This window comes from Peromyscus maniculatus, chromosome 9 (assembly GCF_049852395.1).
Source record: "Peromyscus maniculatus bairdii isolate BWxNUB_F1_BW_parent chromosome 9, HU_Pman_BW_mat_3.1, whole genome shotgun sequence".
Taxonomy (NCBI): Eukaryota; Metazoa; Chordata; class Mammalia; order Rodentia; family Cricetidae; genus Peromyscus; species Peromyscus maniculatus.
Window position 1 is genome coordinate 99,430,685 of NC_134860.1, and position 23,292 is coordinate 99,453,976.

General features: G+C 42.8%; 1 protein-coding gene across 21 annotated transcripts in view; it reads left to right on the forward strand.

The window, feature by feature from the left end:
* Nucleotides 1-23,292, forward strand: part of Lmo7 (LIM domain 7) — a 210,017-nt gene that overhangs the window by 96,077 nt on the left and 90,648 nt on the right. For 20 of the 21 annotated variants that reach the window (XM_015996718.3, XM_076545474.1, XM_076545463.1 and 17 more), the window contains one exon: nt 15,738-15,844. In XM_015996718.3, coding sequence (XP_015852204.1) covers nt 15,738-15,844 — 107 coding nt within the window. Of the gene's footprint in view, nt 1-15,259; nt 15,466-15,737; nt 15,845-23,292 lie in introns of those variants that run through there. The other variant, XM_076545472.1, reaches the window with a different exon arrangement.

Below are 23,292 nucleotides of genomic sequence, written 5' to 3' on the forward strand. Positions count from 1 at the left end.
GGCTAGCCTGGACTTCATGAGATCCTGTCTCAAACAAGCAGACAATTAACGTGGGCCATAGACGTGTTGGTGGAAGGCAGACACAAAGATCGTGGGCCAGCTAGTATCAGTAAGTAAAGAAAAATGAATAAAAATGAAAAAGTAAGCAATATCAACTCTAGCTATTGTTCCCTGGCACCATTGCAGAAAGAAATAATTAAGTAAATAATATTTTTTTCTTTTAAAAAAATGAAGGAATTGCCACCACATGGTCCCCTAGGGAGAGCAGCAGACCACTAGAGATCTTGGAGTCTGACATCTTTTGAGAGACAGCAACATTGGGCCCACTTCCCCACTGGCAACCCTTACATGGAGTCCTGCAGGCAGGATGGGGTCTCTGGCTTCTGGGATTGCTTGCCATTGTTCAGGCAATGTGCCGTTTTATTTATGAGGTGTTTTTTTTTTTTTTTTTTTTAAAGACAGGGTTTCTCTGTGTAGTTTTGGTGCCTTTCCCAGATCTCGTAGACCAGGCTGGCCTCGAAATCACAGAGATCTGCCTCCCGAGTGCTGGGATTAAAGGCATATGCCACCACTGCCTGGCATTATTTATAAATACTTTATGTATTTATACTCCTAATCTTTCCCTTTGGTTCATCTGCCTTGATTTAATTCTTGCAAGATACATAGTCCTAAGGCCTCAGAATAGCCAAATTGGACAAAAACAGGCTCTGTGGTAGTGTCTATAGTTGAATCTTAAATGGTAAGGTGCTGGTAAAGAAGTGAGAATGTTTGGATGTATGGAAATTTTAAGCAAAATTACTGGTAATTTACTTTAGAGTTTTATACTTGTCCTGCTCATATTTTAAAAAGAAAGAAGAGATAAAAACATAGGAAACCAAATTTATAGATGTCAGGACTCTAAGGTGTAGCAAGTGTGCTGGACATCAGGATCAGGAATTAATGGTCTGGTCTGGACTTGGGCTGACAAGACAACTCAGTGGGTAAAGACACTTGTCCCTAAGGCTGGTGACCTGAGTTTGATTTCTGGGGCCCAGAAAGTTATTCTCTGACATGCATACTGCAGTGTACACACACACACACACACACACACACACACACACACACACACACACACACACACAGAGAGAGAGAGAGAGAGAGAGAGAGAGAGAGAGAGAGAGAGAGAGAGAGAGAGAGAGAGAGAGAAAAAATAAAAAAATTAATGCAATTTAAAAAGTTGGTATCGGCTGGATTGTCCTTGTTGCTTACTGTGGCTAGGAAGACGTGCAATATATTCTAGCTTCTTGCTATCTTTATACTCCAAATTCTCTCTTTTTTTTACTCTTTGATTTTCTCCCCTCTTCCTTCTGAATAAGAAGTGTGGCTCTAGCTTGTTACAGAAGTTTGCCCTGCTAGGGAACCACTGCTAGGCACTCCTCACAAGCCCTGTGATTTGTGGGTCTGAGGAAATCTATCTGTCCTACAAATGCCATGTGCTACAGTGTCTCACCCACAGACTGCCTCTCCTCCTCCAGGGATCTGCTTGCTGAAGAATCCTCATCTTAGTAATGCACTTCCATGGCCAAGAGTACAACAGAGAAGGGTGATAATAAGCTCCAGGGCATGGAACAGAAGACCCAAACCATGTTTTCTCTGACCCAGTTGTGATAGGTTTCACAGACTGTCTTAGTCACTGTTCTCTGGCTGTGAAGAGACACCATGACCAAGACAACTATAAAAGAAAGCATTTAATTGGGGGAATTGTTTACAGTTTCAGAGGGTTATTTTACAATTGTCATGGCAGGAAGCAGACATATATCCACTGGACAGACAGAAAGAACTCAGACCCTAGCATATGCAAACACCTACAGTTCTCTCAATATGGCAGTAGCTCTAAGACAGAGGCCATCTTGGATAGTACTTGGGAAGATTATTAGTATTTTAGTGCTCTATCTTAGTTAGAGTTACTATTGCTGTGATGAAACACCATGACAAAAGCAACTTGGGGAAGAAAGGTTTTGGCTTACACTTCCATATCACTGTTCATCATTGAAGGAAGTCAGGACAGGAACTCAAACAGGGCAGGAACCTAGAGGTTGGAGCTGATGCTGAGGCCTTAGAGGGATGCTTCTTATTGGCTTGTTCCTCATGGCTTCCTCACAGCCGGCTTTCTTATAGAACCCATGACTACCAACCCAAGGATGGCACCACCCACAATGGGTTTGGCCCTCCCACATCAGTCACTAAGAAAATGCCCTACACACTTGCCTACAGCCCGATTTTTATGAAGGCTTTTTCTCAATTGAGGTTTCCTCCTCTCAGATGACTACAGCTTGTGTCAAGTGGACATGAAACTAGCTAGCACACGCCCCTCAAATCCACAACCATGAAGCCTGAAGATGTGGTCAGGGGGCCCATTAGGATTTCAGTGTGAGCTTCAACTGACTTCCTTTCTTCTTCCCCCTCTCTCTTCGTTCTATCCTGTTTTACTGTTTTGTGTAGTGATATTTCTTTGCCTAATTTTCTGATTCTCAATGGGTTTCAGCAACCTCCTTTTCTACAGACAGGATGTCTCTGGCTATCTAGACATAAGTGTGTGGATACCTTTAGGCTATAGAATTTATCTAGCTTTAAGAATTGGAAGTAAAACAGTGCAAAGATATCTGATGAAGTTCATTTTTGCTTTTGCAATTTGGAGACTCTACTTATTAAAAGTCAACTGTTATGTTGTAATGTGCTTTGCCAGTGATGATTCCCACCCCCTTCGCCCTGTCCAGCACTATGACCATTAAGTGTTCATCAGTATTTGTAAGAAAATGTTTTGTATTTGGCTGAATCATGATAATTCAGTTTATTTAGTTTAAGTACAGCTTATATACAAATTAATTAAATGCGCATTTATAAAAATGATCTAGATGGGCCCAGCTCCAAAAGGATGTTAAACAGGAATAAATGTTAACTATATTTTAGTTGGAAAAAAAAGGTCATGGGAACCAAGGATGATTTTATTTGGTTTATGAGCTTAGTTTATATTTTAAGACTTTATGACACTGTCAGATTTATAATTTAGATTTTCCTATATCCACTTTATTTTTCTTCTAAATTTGACCAGCCATATTTTATACATTTTCCGATGAAATGTGAATGAAGGTCCCCGGGTATTGCTAAAGTATATGATGCCAATTAACAGTATTTCCAATGCCAACAGAAGAAAAATGCTAAGCCTGTAACAGGTGAGGTTCAGGACTTCCTTCACTGCCCACTTATTATATGCTGAGGTGCTGCACATTATATAATCACATTATAACCCCTTTCTCCTTATGCTCTAAGTAGTAGCCCTCCAACCTTTTATGAGTAAGCGTTATTAACTAGTCTTTGTCAAATCTTGAATACTGTGAAGTCCAGGCGTGTGTTATGGAGGCTTTTATCCTAGTAAGGGAGGACCTAGCACATAGGACTTGCCTTAAAGGAGGCTTAGACATTGCTGTAGTTTGTAGACTCAATAATGGTTTGCATTATAAGCCATGGAAACTGGCCAAGGAGCATTTGGAGGGGACTGAGGTTGCTAATCTACTGATTTTAAGATAGGGGGTCGAGGTGGGCCCAATGCATTCACAAGCCTGTGTGTAGAGGAAGAGGGCTGAGGAGACACTGATAACTCATCTGAAGCAACTTTTTTTTTTTTTTTTTGAGACAGGCTTTCTCTGTGTAGCTTGCGCCTTTCCTGAATCTTGCTCTGTAGACCAGGCTGGCCTTGAACTCACAAAGATCCACCTGGCTCTGCCTCCCAAGTGCTGGGATTAAAGGCGTGTGCCACCACTGCCTGGCGAGGCAACTTATTTTGAAAATGGAAGGACAGGAGAGTGAGTCAAGGTGTCGGCAGCCATTAGAAGAAGGGAATGTAAAGTTTCTCTTAATGCAGAAACTTAACTGGTGGACACCTGGATTTCAGCCCAGTGAGAACTTAGATCAGTGATTCTCAACCTGTGAGTTGTGACCTGCTAGGGGCTGAATGAACCTTTCACAGGGGTCACATATCAGATATCTTGCCTATCCAATATGTACATTATAATTCATAACAGTAGCAAAATTACAGTTAAGAAGAAGCCGAGAAAATAATTTTATGGTTGGGGGTCACCACACAATGAGGAATTGTATTAAAGGGTTCCAGCATTAGGAAGGTTGAGAACCACTGACCTGGATGGATGGCTTGTGGACCTGAGGTAACAGAGCTGTGTGGCAGTAATCTTATTGCAGCATTAGGAAGCTATTACAGGGGTGAAGTGTATCTCTCTGAATTACACTACCATACTTGACCAGCCACACAGGGTAATTTAGGACCTTGGATGGGACTGGTGACCTTGGATGCCTACTTTTCCTCTATACATACAGACAATGAGACTTTGTAGTTTTTTTTTTTTATGAGTATTTGAGTAGGATAATATTTGTAAAATGCTTCAGTATGCTACCTGACAAAAAGTAAAAACTCAGTATGAGGAAGAAAGTTGCCAGTTGAAGGGCCAGTTAGGATAATATAAAAACTGAAAAGCCACTCAGGGGACAAGGGACATTTAAAGCGATAATGTGATCTTGGGGAGAGCTTATGGGGTCTTGGAGGATGGACTGCTGTTCAGTTAGCTAAGACTTACGTTAGGAATGGAGAAAGAAGATTCACTGTGCACTAAGTAGGTGGATTTTGGAGCAGTGTTTTACCATTAGGAGCACCAAGACTTTGGAATGACTAAAGGGAGTGATCCTGGAGAAGCAGTAAGTCCCAGAACTGGAAAAGTTTGAGTCAGGGCTGATGATCTGGGCTCTGTGAGTGTATGGGGTGGAGGTGGGCAGTGTCCCAGCCCAAGGAAGTGCTCCCGCCCAGCTGGTTCTCAAGTGTTGCTAGGCAATTTCCCTTCCTTTAATTAGCTTCATAAAATGCTCTTTTTTTTTTCCCATTGTTATGATGCACTTTTGAAAGCAGCTACATGCTGTACTGTGGAGCACAGAATCCTTTAGCATTTCAGCCTTTTTTTTTTTTTTTAACGAAGCAGGTGAGTTTTAGAATGACATCACTTTTGATGTAAAGTGTGATTTGAATAATGTGCAAAACTCTCCCCTTTCTCGTTCTGTGATTGGACAAAGCTTGTTACTGCTTTTGGGTAGCCCAGTGTCTCCCAGGTTAATTAAACAGGTGGGCAAACAGCCTTCACCAGAGCACTCAGTCCTTTCCCCCTGGCTTTCTGCAGCCCTGAATTGCCAGCTCTTAGCTCCGCCGCTCTTACTGTGGTGGTTTTTTGCTCCTGCTCTGCCAAGCAGTGCTGGCATAAACTCAGTTGCCACACTGCTGGCACTGCAGCCGTGGATAATCTCCTGGTCCCTCCGTGTCTCTTGGCAGTTCCTCTTCCCTCTGGTTGGTCTCTGTTCCTGTTCTCTTGTGGCACAAAACTTAACTGCTGCCCTTGCCCTCAGCTCCTTGGCTCTGAGCAATGACCAAGCTCTTTTCTTTGAGAACCAAGGGAACTTAAAAGACAAAACGAAGCAGGGTATAGTGATGTACACTGGTAACCCCAGGCCTCAGGAAGTTGAGGCAGGAGGATCTTAAATTTGAGTCCTATCTGGGCGATATAGTGAGATCCTGTCTCAAACACATTAACAGAAAAGGGTTAAGACAAACTGCTTTCTTTCCTCATAAGTAAAATGTAAAGCTGGACTGATGAATATCTACATATACATGATGTTCCTAAAATGTGAATGTATTTGTTGATAACTGCATTTACTATATTTGTTATCATCTAAGCAAAATAAGCTATAAGGTTGAGGATGCTTTTACCTCATAATAAATTAAAAAGCTAAGAATAGCTGAACATGATGCACTTAGAAAGCTGAGGCAGGAGAACTGACATGAGTTCAAGACCAGCCTGGGCTGACTAGTGAGTTTAAGGTAAGTGAGATCCTCTTTCAAAATTTCCTCAAAAGCAGCCAGGACCAGATGATCAAATTGTTACCCAACTTCTTTCTTAATGGGATCTGTATAGTTAAAGTACAAATTTGAATACATTTTAGTCACCCCCTACTTAGTGGTTGCTTAAAAAGAAATTCGATCACTGTTTATATGCCATCAAAGTAGAATTCCAACACTTTTGGGAATAGTATAATATGGACTCTAGCATCTCTCTCTTGGGATTTCAGTGCACAGTGAAGAACACTGAGCTCTATTTGATATTGCTTTTCTCTCTTTGCCTCTCAAGACTGAAGACTTCTGGGGAATATTCCTCTAACATGGGCTGTGCTTGAGAAAGTCTGGAATGAACCCTAAGTTTCTGTGTGTCTACCAGGCTCCTGGGCATAGGCAGTGACACTGTTTTGTGACCTTGCTTTATGGCAAGCAGCTAGGCTGCTGTTTCTCTGCTTCACTGTGTATCAACTTTATCTGCATGGCTCCTCTGTGTTTGCATGGGACCGGCTGGTGAGTGGTGTCTGCAAACAGTCAACTGGTGTCTGGTCAACAGATGAATTCAGTCGGATGCCTCTGCTTCAAAGGATGCCTACCTCTACATCACTGTGAACATTTTGAGACTTCAAGGCTGCATCAAAATAAGAAAGAAATTGGGATTTCTAAATCACTGGGCCTAAGTGAGATACTCTAAGTAATACATGTCATGTACTCTCCTGCATTTTAAAAGTTTTGTTTGCAGTTAGGCTTGCCCCCTTCTGCTACTTCTAAAGCCACAAGAAGAGTCTTGATTGATTGGGAAGTAGGACTTCTGGGTCGTATCTTCTAGGAGCTTTGGAGCTGCTAGGAGCTGCTCTTAAGGCAGATCCCTAAGCATAGCTTCAGTCACTTTCGTAATTGCTTGGGACTTTGAGCTTAGTCATCTGTGATGAATCCCTTTATTAGCCTTGTCTCTATAAAAACTCTTATTTCAGACAGACATGTCTTGACCTTATCTACTCAGGAAATATTGACAGAAAGGGGTCCAAGTGGCGGACTGCAATGACCAGACATTTGTTTGCATGTCTAGTTTTATACTCAGGAGGAACTGGGATGTGGAGAATTCTGTGATGTGTGTATTCTCTCTGCCCTTTGGAAGTCAACACAGTTAATATTTATCACTGAAGATTTGTTATTTTTGATCCTTCAAGTAATAATGAAAATGATTTAGGAGCCAATACAAGCCTAGGTGGTGTGGTTTTAATGAGGATATAGACTTTTGATAATGAATGATTTGATGTGTAATGGAAAATAAATCTGGAACATAGTATCATTCATGTAAGTTAGACTATATGCAACATTTTAAATTGTATAAATATTTGTATGTGTACATGTGCATGTACAGGTCAGAGGTCAACCTTGAGTGTTCCCCTGGGAGCCACTCACCTTTAAAATTTATTATTAGTTGTATGTGTGCCTATATGATGTATGTGTGTGGGTATGCACATGCCGTGGCATGCATGAGGATACCAGAGGACAGCTTTGTGAAGTCAGTTCTCTCCTACCTCTTTTAGTGGGTTTGAAGGATCAAACTCAGGTCACCAGTCTTGCATGGTGAGTGCCCGTAGCCAGGGAACCATCTCACAGGCTCTGTCCATCTTGATTTTTGAGACAGGCTTTCTCATTGGCTTCTGTTCCCTGAGCAGATGGACTGCTCAGTCATCAAGGTCCAGGCTTTCCAGTGGCTGAACTACCAGTGTGCACCACCAAGTCCAGCATGGTTAAGTGGGTCCTTGGGATCAGACTCTGGTCTTCCTACTTACATGGCGAGCACTTTATCAACATTGCTTTCCCCCAGACACACAGCATTTTAAAAAGAACATTACAGTTTTAAACACATTGGAGAGGGCACCTCTTAGAAATAATTTGTTGAGAAGAGATTCATGTAGCATAAATTTCCAAGTTAATCATTTAGTAGTATTTATAGTAACTCGTCATCACCGAGCATTTCAGGACTTCAAAGTAAAACCTCTTGGTCATTAAGTAGTCTCTCTTTGTCTCCTTCTTCAGCCCCTGACAACTACCAGCCTGCATTCTGTCTCTAGGGGTATAGCCATTTTGGATGCTTCATTTAAATGGCACGTGTGTATGACCTTTGAGTACTGGCCTATCTCACTTAGCTTTATGGTTTGGAAGTTCACCTAACCTGTAGAGCATGTTTGTATTTTGTGGCTTTTTTTTATGGGTGAGCAACCATCTTGAATGCTGACATTGCATCTTCTGCACCCACGGGTCAGTTAGTGGACATGTGAACTGTGTCTGCATCTGTGTGTTGTTCAGAGTTTGGCTATTAGTGTGCATGCTTGTAGACTTGGCTGAGCATCTCCTTGGTTCTCAGGGATATGCTCCAGAGGGGAAGGCATGGAGGTGGGTGTGGTATTGGGCAGAGGAAGAAAACAGTGAAGTCACAAAAGGAGAGAGTCCTTGTGTAGATGAATGAGAGCTTACTAAAACCGGTGTGGCTAATTTAGGGCCCTGACATTCATCCCAATTGATGTCTGTCTCCAGTAAAAGGACAAGAAAATGTGCTAAAGTCATATAAGAATGTTACTCCTTAAATGTTTCTAGAAGGCAACTGGTTTGACAGGCTCAAAAGTGGAGACCTTAGCAAAGACTTGCCTCACCTCTGGCCTGGGGTTTGAATGTTTGTCAGCGTTATGCTGCTCTCATGCTCTGTGCTCAGAATTTATAATGATGACAGAGCCCAGATGATTAAGACATATGCTTGTGGGCTGGAGGGATAGCTCAGCCGTTAAAGGCTAGGCTCACAACCAAAAATATAAGACATATGCTTGTTTAAAACTGGACATTAATGGGATGCGGTGGGACACAATTTGTATTTGGATATAGCTGGATGTGAGAGCTGTTTCCTGCCCACCCTCCCCCCACCTCCAGAGAGTGAGCATCCTAAGGGGTGGGGTACAGCGGTAGCTTTAGAAGAAGGGGCAGGTGACTTGACCAGAAGGCCGTCAGGTGAGTGACAGATCTTCCGGATTTGGGGAATCTTTGTCAAGTGCAGTCTCTCTGTCCTTCATTTACTTCTTGGTCCCCAGACTTTATGGTCACTAAAGGTATTTCATTGTCAAATTCTTGGAGTACCCTGCATTCCTGATTGTTGCTCACTATAGCTCCCTGCTCTCCCTTCTGGAAACTTCTTCTCTTTCCTCATGTTTCATAATACTTTCTTTTCGTCTTGTTTCTCTGGGTGCTAGATTTTCTTTCTTGACTTTCTTTAACTGCCCTTTAAAGATACTGTAGTTGATTGGGAATCTATATTTTCTTTCCCCTCCCTCTCTCCCTCCCTCCCTCCCTCCCTCCCTCCCTGCCTCTCTCCCTCTCTCCCTCCCTTCCCTCCCTCCTCTCTCCCTCTCCCCCTCCCTCCCTCCCTCCCTTTTTTATTTCCTGTTCTGGAACTCCAATGCAGGGCCTTGTAGTGTGGTCCAAATGCTCTACTACTGAGATACACCCTAGTGTTCTTTCATTTTCCATTTTCCCTTTGGAGACGGGAGATCACTGTGTAGCCCAGGTTAATCTCCAGCTTGTGGTCTTCCTTTACCAAGAAGGCTCATCTACAACATTGAGTTGAACTATGGCCAGTACGTGCCTGACTTCTTAAACCATATTTTTTGAGCAGCTCTTATTTCTCAGATTTATTTGTTTTTTATGTGTAAAGGCATTTTGCTAGCATGTGTGTTTATGCATGCTCTATGTGCAATGCCCTCAGAAAGTCAGAGGTAGGCATCAGATCACTGAAACTAGAGTTACAGATGGTTGTGAGCTGCCATGTTGGTTCTGAGAACCATACTCAGGTCCTCTGAAAGAGCAGCTAGGGCTCTTAACCTCTGCGCCATCTCTCCAGCTCTCCTTAAATTATGCTTTGAGATCAACTATTTCTCATGGGCTCTGAAATTGATTTATTACTAGCTAGATATCCTGACTAGGTCATCTGAAGTTCAGTATCTCTATATATCTTTGAGTTCCAAATTAGTGATATTCTATGTCCCTTATTGTGAAACTATCATGATAGCCAACTTCCAGGGTGATTCTCCCCTTCTGATAAGTCACTCCAGTGTACCGAGGAATTATACAGTCAGCTAAGTGGTCAAGTACAGAGTTTTCACTTTTGTAGTGAGAATTCCAGAGTGCTGAAGTCCAGTCTAGAATCTGCTTTCTGATTAGAGCAAAACCTCAGGAGAGAGAAGGGGAAGAATGGAGTTAGAAACACCATGCACACAGGCATCACTGGTGTTGACAACAGTCCAGAATCTTGAGTCAGTCAATGTTGCTAGAATTGAGAAATAGTTTGCAGGCCTAGGTTAAATTCAGATCATTGGCAGGAAAACAGGGCTAATGATGAAGTTGAGGGTGTGGCTATAAAATCCTTTGAGTTCCTAGAAAGGTGTAAGACAGTGCCTAGAACTGTCCAGGCCAGCAGCCGGGTGTCTAAGGTGCGGCAGGGTATCATCCCTCGGTCCTCTGAGGAGACTGAAGTAGAGAAGGCTTTTCTTGATGTCCATGGGAGTGGCTGTCTGCAAAGGCAGTGAAGCCTAGTCAGCTTCGAAGCAGCGCTGCCTTACCTGAGAGAGAAGGGTGTTTATGGAAGCATGGCCAGCCTTCACGAAAAGCCCCAGACTCTTTAATTACCCCCAAATGTCTACAGGCAAAATGGGAAACCGACTGAGACCCACACAGCTGCTCCCAATAGGCTGCTTTGCAAGGAAAAAGGAAGAGGATGTTTAAGGTGACGGGAAGACTCCAGAGGGCAGGAGCCAGAAACTGTGAGGACGGTTCCTGACTTTGGGTCCTAACAGAGAAACATCCCGCATTTCTGGGGACAGGTGGCTCTTCTGTGCCTTTACTTTCTCCACACTTTGACCTGGAGAGTGCTTGTGGTTCCTGCGTTTCCCCATCAACTCAAGCCTCCTACTCTTCTGTTGTGTTTGCCTTTATTTATCCCCATAGCAACACTGTAAACAAAAAGGAGCCATCTAGATACCATAAGGGGTTATCATTTTTTTTTTTGTTTGTTTTTGAGATGTCACCTTTGGCCCTGAAAGTGTAGGTATTACATGTATTTAAAGCAGGCTTTCAGGACAAGAAGAGTGGTAACTTCCTTTTCATTCAGAGGCAGTTGGGTTGAGAGGAGCCGTGTGGAACAGCTCCACTTCAGGATGGAACTTGCCCAACCTCATGCACACCTGGAGCTGACTTGGATGATATTCCACATTTTGATCTCACTTTGATAAGCGATAAGAATTTGGGGGTTACGGTCCAGTGAGATGGCTCAGTGTGTGTGCTGGATAGTTTTATGTTAACTAGACACAAGCTAAAGTCATCTGAGAGGAGGGAACCTCGATTAAGAAGATGCCTCCATAAAATTGGGTTATAGGAAAGCCTGTGGAAATTTTCTTAGTGATTGACGGTGTTGATAGTGGTGGGGTAACCCACTGTGGGTGGTGTCAACCCTGGGTCTAATAAAGAAAGCAGACTGAGCAAGCCATGAGGAGCAAGCCAATAAGCAGAGCCCCCCCCCCCCCCCGCTCCCCCCCAAGGCCTCTGCTTCAGTCGCTGCCTCCAGGTTCCCACCTTGTTTGAGTTCTTGTCCTGACTTCCTTCATCGATGGACTACAACATGGGAATGTAAGCCAAACAAATTCCTCCCTCCCCGACTTTCTGTGGTCTTAGAGTTTCATCACAGCAATAGCAACTCTAACTTAAGACAGTGGGTAAAGGCATCTGCCACACAAACCTGGCAACCTGAGTTCGGTTCTTAGAACCCATGGTAGAATGAGAATTTCGCCCCCTGAAAGTTGTTCTCTGGCCTCTACATGTGTGCTGTGGCATGCGTGCATCCATACTAGCATATAAACATCACACACATACACACACACACACACACACACACACACACACACACACACGCACGCACGCATGCACGCACGCGCGTGCGCATACACACACACACACACACACACACACACACACACACACACACGCGCGCACACACACACAACACACACAAATACATATACTAAACAAATACGTTAATAAACAGAATTTCTGAGGCCTTGGGAGAGAGTGTGAATTTTTTCACATGAGTGTAGTGTAACTCACTAGTGTCCAGACAATGAAGTATTGGAGCCAATGTTCTAGCGTGGCCTGATGATCCTCATATGTTGTTGATGTCCTTGTGTAGTCTTGACTGAACAGGGCTGGTCTCTGTAACTGTTGAATCTTATAGAAATGATGGGACAAGACTTTAAAAGCCAGGAAGTGCAGCTTCCGCTTGCTCCTCTCACATCACTGCTCTATCGGGCAGTCCTGTGGAATCATCTATTTGCCCACCACATGAGTGAGTCATCTTGTGAACAACCGAAAACCAGGAAAGCCTTTAGATGACTGCAGACTGGGCTGACTTCTCAGTTATAGCTGGAGGAGGGGTCCTCCATGTCAGAACCACCTAGTCCAGGCTATCCCACATTCCAGGCTCTACAAAATTACCAGAAGCCACTGTCTTAGGATCTTTTATTTCGCAGCATTGTATAACTATTAAAAGTCCTGCAATCAACTGATACAAACTGGAGAACTTTTGTAGCTCTTTCTGGCATTTTTATCCTAGCGTCTTAGTACCACTTTTCCTGATGATTAATCAGAGGTGGAGAGGGGGCTGGAGAGAGTATGAAAATCTCAAGATGACTTTTTCTGTAGTGTTTTCCTTCCTTCGTCCTCATACAAACACTGTAAATGAGAAGGAGCTACTTAGATATATTAGAGCTTATCATTATTTATTATTATTATTATTATTATTTTGGTTTGTTTTGAGAAGTTACCGCTGGCACTGAAGATGTATGGATCATCATCGGTGTGTGTTTAAAGCAGGCTCATTTTGACAGGAAGTCTTTTCTAACGATTGGACTATGGAATATTTGAGAGATTGGGGGTTTGGGCACCGCTCTTCTTGTGGAGAGAATTGCCCGCCCTTTGTAATGGGTTGCAGATCTGTATGCCACTCACTGCATGGATAAGAAACATGGGGCCAGAAAGCATAACTAATCTTTCTAAAGCCAGTCCTGGCTCCCAGGCCAATTAGACGATGTTGATTTCCATTTGTGCTTTGTTGTTATTATTGTTTTATTCCCCCCCCCCACTCCTTTTTTGGTAGTTTCAAGTGAAAATAATTCCATCCAGTGAAGGCTAAATGCTTTCTTTTTATTATGCTGAGCTGGGTGTGGCTGCTTGATGTTGGAACAGACATGAAAATTTTATTTTATAATTTTGTATATCCCCTGAGGCAATGCTCTGCCTGGATCCTTTGAAACTGCAGGAAATAAATTACCAGTGGGCTCCGGTCCAAGATGCGATGATGTAGGTTACAATTCTGATTGGAGTAGGACCCATTCCCAGTGCATAGGCCATGTGTGAATTTATATAGACGCTTTTCCTGCTTTAAAACCGAGTACCACTAAGCTTTTTAAAACAGCATTCTGCTTTGTGGCTGGTAAAAAGGCTTTTACTCAAGAGTAGGATGTAATCGCAACACTTGGGTTTTTCCTTGAACTTTGTTCCTGATGGAGTATGGCCACTTTCGTTTTGAAGTGGTTTCTCTCTAAATACTTAGATGGGTTTTGAGGAATCTGTGGCCTCTCCTTTACCTGCTTGTGCATTTTGTTCACCAGGTGAGTACCATTATGTTTTTTGTAAAATATGCTGGATGTTTTTATTCAGTTCCGTAAGATTATTCTATGTTTGATTTCGTTTCGGTACTTTATTATTTATCTATCTGTGGTTCCAGGCACCCTGCTGGGGCCTTGTGTCTGCTAGGCAAGCATTTCTTCTACAGTCCTATATTCTCAGCTGATAGTTCATGTGACTTTAAGCATTCAGAGCCAAGTTAGGCAGAAATCAAGATGCTTAACAGTTTATTTTTCCCCTTTTATGTGAGATTTGCTTCCTGTTGGGTGTGGGATCTTCGCCTAATGATTCACTTTTGTTGTCTGCTCTTCTGAGAGTAGACATTATTAAAATGGTCAGCTTGTGTTTTCAAATAATTACAGATAGTATAGCATTTAGAAACTGTAAGCTTAACAGTGAAATTATCATTGTGTTCCTATAGAATTTTGGTAGTAAGTTATACCTGTGTGTGTGTGTGTGTGTGTGTGTGTGTGTGTACATGGTTGTACATGTTCATGTATGCATGTATGTGTATATATGTGAACACATGTATATGGAGGTCAGGGGTCAATTTTGGGTGTCTTCCTCAGTTTCTCTCCATTCTATTACCCCCTTTCCTACATAAAGTGAATTTAAAATTAAGTGATCTGGTTAGGTGGCTCATTTTTTTTTTTTTACTTAGAAATTTCTGAAATCTTTAGGGCCAACTTATTTCAAATGATACAACACATTTCAGTTCCTAATCGTCCTAGTCACACTGCCTTTTGCTGAGACATCCTGGAACAACCTCCCACATGCACAAATAGTTTGTTGTTGTTGTTGATTGTTGGTGTCCCTCCCTTCCTTGGCAGGCAGCGCTGCCTTTCTCTGGTCACACTTTCTCTTGCACTTTTCTGAAGTCCCCTTACCCTCCGAGGAACCTAAGTGGCTGAGGTGGCCTGCTCTCCTCTTTTTATTTTTCCCTGATCTTCTCAATTATCCCGGCTTTGCTGCCTGTGCCTAGTAGGAAGTTCTGCCTTCTCCAAGCGGCAGATTGTCTTCTGGTCTGTGGAGGGAAGGAGGTGGGTGTGGCTGCAGGGAGGCCCACACCACAGAGGCGGTGTTACCAGTCAACCTAAGTGGACAAGCGTGTGCTAGCATGCAAGCAAGACATTCCCCTGCCCACAACCCCAGCAAAGCAAAAGTAAAGAGTCCACATGGAGTCACCAGGAACTCAGCCACACAAAGTACTTTTCTCTTTTAAGAGCAGTAAAGGGTGATGCCAAAGCTAATCCTAGTAACCAGTATGTGTGGTTGCGATGCGGAGCTCTGAAAATAGAATATATCGCGGTCTCGCAGCAGCTTAGCATAATGGCAAGCATTGGTTTGTGAACCAGGGATTGGGGTTTTGAAATTAGATAGGAGAGCAGGCTTGGAGGTGGGGGATAGGTTTTCAGTTTTTTTTTTGGAGGCAGCTCTTCAGACAGGTGCAGGGAATGAGTAATATGCCACTCCCCAATGGTACGGTTCAGCCAATAAGCACCAGGCTTCTCCTGGGCCCTATAGCATGGTCTCTGTGCCTGTCACGAGCTGGCTCAGCAACCAAACCCAGATTCCAGGTGTGGTATTCCACAGCCGTTCTGTAATTTGTAATCATAGAAACAGAACGTTCCTCCTCTTAGTTCTTCCCTGCCAACAGTTTCTGGGTGGGTGAATGTCAGTAGCTGGAGTTATTTTTAAAGAGGTGAAGCTTGCCGTGCGAAGCTGGGAAGAGGGCGTTTGTTTGCAGAGCCGAGCTGACATCAAAGTGTAGATTACTGCTCACTGGCTAGGCGCTTGTCCTATAACAGGTAATGTTTAACGTGCCAGTCACAAAGATCACAGAAACAGTGTATGCTCGGCCATGAGACACACCACTTTTTATGCTCTGGAAGACTGAAAGGCTATACGTGTCCACGGACTTTTTTTTTTCCTCTCAAATACACTTATGCGCTGTTCTTGCCACCGCCTCTTTGGCTGACTATAATTGGACTTTGAAGCTGGGAAGTTGTATCATAAAAATTGGTAACCTTTGTCTGAGAGCAAGCTCAGCTAAACAATCACTTTCCAATTCTTTTCACAGGATAACATAAACGTTTTTTTGAAAGCTTGTGAACAGATTGGATTGAAAGAAGCCCAGCTTTTTCATCCCGGGGATCTACAGGATTTATCAAATCGAGTCACTGTCAAGTAAGTTTCACTAGTGTGTTTTACGTGTATAATGTGTCACAGATAAATGTAATAAATAGGTATATATTTTAAAACTGGAGGCTTGCAGCTTAATTGAAAATAATTGCGGAGAGATTTTTGCGATTACAGAACGATCTCTCCTCTCTCTGTCTCATTCCAAAATAGACTCTTTAAAAAATGGCTTGGGGACCGAGAGGGTGAAGCCAGCTGTAACTGATACTGTGTCGTGATCTTGTTGTAAATCTCTGTACTGACCAGAGTGGCGGTTTGTAGTGTAGTATTTTCCAGCATGATCGTGTTTGGTTGCTAATGGTGAGGATTTTCATTATAATTATGGGGTGAATTTAGAAGCTATTACTATAATTTAAGGTAAAAAAATAATTAGTTTGAAGTAGTTTTTAGGTAGTTGGAAACAGGACGTGATTGTTAACAGAAAAATGACAAGAAACAACTGGGAAAAGCCACTTGTCAATATTTGGAAGGACTACCTGCCTAGGACCAAAGACCTCATTGATTGTGGTTGCTTTTAAAATAATGAACCTTTTCCCACTGTTTTAATACTTTGGATGAGAAGGTAAAAGTGGATGTGAACACACATCTGCGGCTACTCTGTTGGAGTTTATGTGGGCAGTAGTGCTCATGTGTGAGTGAATGGTTTCAGGAACGTGGTTTTAAGCTGTGACAAGATATATTTTTTTCCTACACGTCTAATCTGCATCCAGGAAATCACTAATACAATTGTGCCACCAGGAGAATGTGACATGGAAGTTATATAATTTTGAAATAATGCTTACCTCCTTATCCGGCTCTTGAACTTAATTAACATTTTTCCAAGTGAGGAAATGCTTTTGTTCTATCTGTAGAAATAGTGAAAATGGAAAACTGCGTCTATGCTTTAGATAAAGGTTATGCACTTAATGCTCAGTATTGAAGCTTTAGTCATTAGTAAAATCAACTATCGAATCTTAAACAGGGCCATTGTTTCATGAAGAAACCACAATGCCACAGGTATTTCCAATAGTCCGCATTGTCTCCTAGCAGTCTAACCTAAAATCCCAAGCAGCAGGGGATGCTTTAAAATCGGACAGCAAATATTTCAGAGGAACAAACTGTCCCGCACCGACTCACCTCTCTCTAGCATGTTTTCCCAACTCCACAGCAGTGATATGTACCTGGAAGGGGAGTCTGTCCATTTCTGTTGAGTTGAAACAAAGCTCAAATCCCAAGTTTTGCTACTGAAAATGCTTATTTCTGCCATATACAAGGTCCTTTTAACTTCCATTCAAAAGTGCATTTGTTTAATTTCCTTTCCTAAGACCTATCTGGGCAAAGAAACTTTAGCCTTCAAACTGTTCTTTCCCTTAAGCTGGTGATGCGTATTAAGGCCAAGCGAATTCCCCTCTACAATCATATGGCTTTGAACCTCGGCAGCCTATGCGTGAGAACTAGGCGAAACATGTTTGTTGGCCCCTAATTTCAAGGGTGTTGCATGTAGGGCTTGCCCAGAGCCGCTTTCAGGAGTGGTTGGGTCTAAAAGGTTGACAAGAAATTAGTTTCTGGGCTCAGCCTTCAGTGAAATTTACTTACTGACAAAGTGAAACTGGGCTTGTGCGAGGCTGGCAGAAAACCTGTTGGAGTGGAAACCACAAGCCTGTCTGTCATTGCAAGGTGTGCCTCGGTCAGGGTGAGAGCTCTAGCCGCAGCTCTGAATCTGCTGGAGAACTTTCCATGCTTGTGTCTTGCCGGGCCATCAAGGGTGAGCTCTGGGTCTACTGTAGTGGGAGGCTCAGGCCCTCCCGGAAAAGATTGAAGATCACTGGCAAATGACTTCCCTTGTGCTTTGAGAAGGAACTTTTCGTTAAAGGAAGCAGGTTTAAAGAAAGGCAAATAAAGAGAAGTGTGGCTGTTAGTTTTGGTTGTTATGTAACGTGCAGATTCCTGTAGGTCAACTCTTGTCCTATCATTATTGTAAATTAAAGGACTTGGCATCGATTAGATCAGTGGTTCTCTTGTGGAGGCAGTTATCCCCCCCTGGGGACATTTGGCAATGTGTGGAGCCATTTTTGATTGTCATAGTTGGTGTGGGGTGCTACAGGCACCTATTGAGTAGGTCACGGTGGTACTCAGTGCCCTGTAGCCCATAGGACAGACTCCGTGAGGGAGGGTTTTCCTATTCCAGCAGGAATACTGCTGGGGTTCAGAAATTCCGATGTAGACATAGAAGTCCCTCTTTGCCAGTAAAATAGCCACAGGGAAATGAAAGACTCTGACCGGACAGACTTGTGACACTACTATGATGTCACTTCATGTTTACTGTCATTGAATAACTGCATTTCTGTGATAGTATGTTTATTTCAATGGCAAGGCTCATTGTGATTTGTCTGAGAGTGTGAATGTGTGTAGTATTCTTGAGATTGTTGTGCTCATCTGTAGACATTCAATTTAGCAAAACTGTAGTAAGCCATTTGATTATTTTAAGTGTGCTGCCATTATTGAACCATTCAGGCCACATCTAATTGCTTACAGACCTCTGCTGGCCTTGGCTTCTCATGCAAGGTAGCCATGGTATACCAAGAGAAAAGAGGAGCAGTTAATATACTCTGTGTTGTGGAGCAGGAGGCGTTTTTTGTTGGTGGGTGGAGGAAACATGTACACTGGGCACATTGAGTGTGGGAGAATTGAGTGTTTGAAAGTGAGCAGAGAGAACAGAAGCAGTTAAAGAGCTGGTGGCAGTGACTGACTGCAGGTATCCACATCCTGGTCCATTGTTTCTAGTAATTTGTGACTTCAAATTCAATTCGCCATAAATGTCCACCAATGAAACAGAACTAGAATACTCTTTCTGCCTCCGTAATTGTACACCGTCACATATGATCTAGTTTCTTCGGGTATTTTGCTTTGTAGGGAGAACTAGTTTGGAGTTTTTCAAGTACATTTGCATGATTCTATTCATTTTGGTATTGGGTCTTATTAATAAATCAGTAGGATCCATTTATAGTTTTTCTTCGAAAGGGTTAATAAATAAACTTAGGATTCAGTTTCCATGAATGACAGGTGGAGAACGAACCCAATATGTGACCATGAAACTTAGCTCATATCATTTTAACATTTTAACCAGTTTACTGAGTATCCACACTGAACTGAACATACATAATCCATGGGGAATGAGTGATGAGGCACCCCCTACCCAGTGACCACAGAGGCATACTACAGCACACTGGGAACTCCCCACAGCAAGGGCCAAGGTCTTTGTCATGATATCTGGTCAGAAAGAGAGGCACAGAGTGACTGATTCTATTAGAAATTAACTCACCAGAGAAGTCCTAGATTTGTCTTATAGGACTTGGAGTTGGTGGCAAGGTCAGGCTGAACATTTAAAAGTTTTAACAGTATATGTTTAACAATTTCTGATTTATAAGCTAAAGCATATTTAAAACATTGCTTAGAACAACTTTTTCTTCGTGTGAGTGCATGTGTGTATGTGTGCAGTGTGTGTGTGTGTGTGTGTGTGTGTGTAGTGTATGCCTGTGTGTACGCAGGTACACTCACCCATGTGTGCACATGTGGAGCCCAGAGGTTGATATTGGTGTATCCTATCAGTTCTCACTTGCGTTTTTGAGACAGGGTCTTCTACTGCCCTGAAACTTGCCAAGTAGGTTAGACTGGGTGGCCATCGAGGCCCCAGCCTCTGCCCATCTCCACACCGAGTGCTTCAGTTACAGGCATGTGGCCCTGCGCTGGGCTCCTGAGGGCATGCTCGGGATCCTAACTCGGGTCCTACACTGGGCTTCTGAGGGCATGCTCGGGATCCTAACTCGGGTCCTACACTGGGCTTCTGAGGGCATGCTTGGGATTCTAACTCGGGCCCTGCGCCTGTCTCCTGAGGGCATGCTCAGTATCCTAACTCGGGTCCTACACTGGGCTTCTGAGGGCATGCTCGGGATCCCAACTCAGGTCCTCACGATTTGCCTACTGAGCCGTCTCCCCAGCCCATTCCAAACAATTTCTCTCAAACATTTGAAGCTGCAGATTTGAACAGACTGTAAACATGTTTGTTCCCTCCACCCCCTCCACATTCCAATCGAGATTTTAACACTTCTTCAGATGCATTCTGTTCATAACATAATTACAGAATGACAGTGCTTTTGAACACAATATTTCTGTCACGAAAAGAAATTATTTTCTACTATGGGCTTAGTGCCGCATTTCTTAGGTTAATAACACTTTAAGTATAAAATATAACTTTAAATAATGCTGTTCTCTGGGTTTTTCTTATGTATTACTTTAAGGGTACAGAAATCAAGATTTTTTTCCCCCATTTTTAAGCACTTGCTAGCTGCCAAAGGAAGAATGATTAGAAGTAAAATTAGTGTTAATATTGTTCCATTGTGAAAATAATGGAAAGCTCAAAATGACATTTCAGGTGTGCCAGTCTCTGGCTTCAGAAGCCAGGTTCCCGCCTGGGACTGTGTTTGGAAGTCTGTCAAATGGAGCCTGAGTGTGTTTGTACGTGTATGTGTTTATCTGTAGTTTTTTCATGTAGGTAAAAAGAATTCATTTTGAGTACTTTCTATATTAAGATTATTATTATGCTTGTTTTTTTTTAAGTGTTTATGTCTCTGAGTATATGTCAACTGTGGGTGCTCTCAGAACCCAGATGAGGGTGTTGGACACATACCCTAGAGCTGGAGTTACAGGCAGCTGGTTGTGAGCCTTCTCACATGAGTGCTGGGAACCAAGCTTGAGTCCTCTGGGGGAGCAGTGAGTGCTTTTAATCATTGAGCCATTTATCCAGCCCTTATTATTATTATTTTTTTAAATGTAAGCCTGGTTTCAGATCTTTTATTGAGAGTTTGTCTTTTAAATGAGCATCTCACCATCTTCATCTTTATTTATTTATTTAAAGTAAGTTTAGCACTACCCAAACTTGGATCTGTCACTTGAGCGTGGTGACTTCCACCTGTCACTGTGTTACTATTTTAAATGTCCTCTTCCTATTGATTCTCCGAAGAGAGGGCAGAAAGGAAGTTAGTTGTGCTGTGTTCATCTGCGTCTCCTTGCACCGTTCTTTGGGGACAGGAACTTCCTGGGAGGGGGACATTAGTTCCTCTGGGGGTTCTGAGGACCCAGTGGAGGCCAGTAGGTGAAGCTGGTGCATGGTCTTCCCTTGCAAAGTCTGAGCATCTAAGAGTCCTTGCCTCTGCCAATGGTTGGGGAACATAAGGCAGGTCTGAGGTTAAGTCCGAGCAGAATGCAGCTTTTATTTATCTCTGTTTTCCACCATATCTAGTTCTTAATCTACTTCCCAGAATCAAAGGCTTCTGGGTGTCAGCTCTTCCTTAGCTTTCTCTACTTCAAATCTGAAAATGATTCTGCCTGATTCTGCTTTGGCCTACTGGCTGCGATTTCACACTCCAGTCTGGCCAGGGTCTTAATCTTCACAAGCAGCCTCACCTGTGTTCATGCTTCAAAGCGTTTCCCTCTGTGGCTGAGCTGATTAGTGGCTGACATGAGTCAGCCCCTGGGAGTCCGGCAGTTCATTGCTTCCCCCATCAGATAGCAGGCGTTTCAAAAGAGGGCCCAAGGACACGGGTATCTCTCTGAAAGACATTCATCTGTATCTCAAATCATTATCTGTATGGCCGCCTCTGCTCAATGAGTCCCTCTTTAAAAATTACATGCCCAAGCACATCTGTAGTCTCCCAGCTGTTTGTTTAGATATCCATTTCTTTTAGATGTACTTTGTGTGAATGAATGTTTTGCTTGCATGTATGTCTCTGAACCGCATGTGCCTGGTGCCCATGGAGTTCAGAAGGAGGTCCTGGAACCCCTGAAATTGGAATTATAGATGGCTGTGAACTTCCCTTGTGAGTGTTAGCAACCAAATCCAGGTTGTCTGCAAGAGCAACAAGTGTTGAGCCCACGCTCCAGTCCCTCTGCTGATTTTGACAGTGTGAGCTACCAGCATTAAGTCTTGTTTTTCTCTGAGTTGCTTGTTATGTTCTGGCCTGTTTTAACCAATCATCTGTGTGAGGGCAACAGTATGTTTTGTTTTAGAAGAGTAATTTACTTGTTTATTATAGCAAAAGATTGATACAGAATTTACTGACAGGTACCTACAATCCACAAATTCGGTGGGATTGGCTTGACCATTTGACAGATAGTCCCATGAATTTATAGTTGGAATACATTGTGTCAAGATAAACCCATGGGAGGCTGGGATGTAAATCAGTGGATGGAGAGTGCTTGTTCAACAATCACAAAATTCTAAGTTCGAATCTCCATAAACTGAGTGTGATTGTGTATGCCTATAATTCCAGGCAGGTGAAGACAGGGGATGCACTGGGTATGCCTGTAACCCCAGTATGTGGAAGGTAGAGGTAGAAGGATCAGAAATTTAAGATCATCTTCAGCTACACAGTGAGAACAGGGCTAGCCTGAGCTATCTGAGACCCTGCCCTCCTGACACCTGGCAAAGAGAGAAAAGATAAGAACGCACAATCACTTGAGCTTTTTAATCAAGGAACTCTTCTAACTGGAGGGGACACAGATTTTTCCATTTGGGTTTTCAAAGTTCTTATTCATCTACATATAAACTTTGGCCAAATCACAAAACTATTTAAAACAAGGAGCATATATTATTCCTTTTATCTTCTGGAACCTAGTGTAAACATTGATTTGGAAATTGGATTTTAATTACAGTCACTTCCTGGGTACTTCAAAGTCATGCTCCGCAGGTGGGGAGAAGCTCGTTTCTCCATTGTCCTGTCTTCCTCTCTTTGTTCTCACCACACACTCAAGGCTGATCTGGCAAAGCAGTCATTGAACTTCTGGTCTCAATTGCCTGTGACCTATCACCGCAGGATAAGGATATGCTATATTCAACACTTTTTGAAACCTGTACAGCATCAAAAAGGGGTGCGTTTATCACTCACTCACAAAGAGGAAACAAAGCAAAGTGGGAACTTTGGACCATGAGTCTTTCAAAGTAGTTGGTGGAAGTTTCAGTAAATTCTTCGATAGTTGTATAAATAATACATATTTACAACTACATATACAATTACATATTTGTATACAATTACATATTTGCATTTGTGTATTTGCATGGAACATTAGATGTTTATATTATCATCATGCACCGTTCTCTATCTTGCGAAATCTAAATTATACACTAAAGAGTTTTGGGGTGGAAGATTGGGGTCACATCCCAGACTGTGGGATGTGAACTTCCCTGTAAAACTTAAAGGCAAGGAGATAGAGTTTGAAAAGCAGACACTCGTGGTGACGGTAATTTCTTATGACGAGTCACTAGTGTTACTTTAGGAAAACGCTTTACCAACAATTACAGGAAGCCTCATTTCAAAGCTGCTAGCAGACTGGTAAGGAAGACCTCTCTGGGTCCATCTGCCAGTCTGCCGCATTGAAGACCAGGTGTCCCCCCTCCCCAT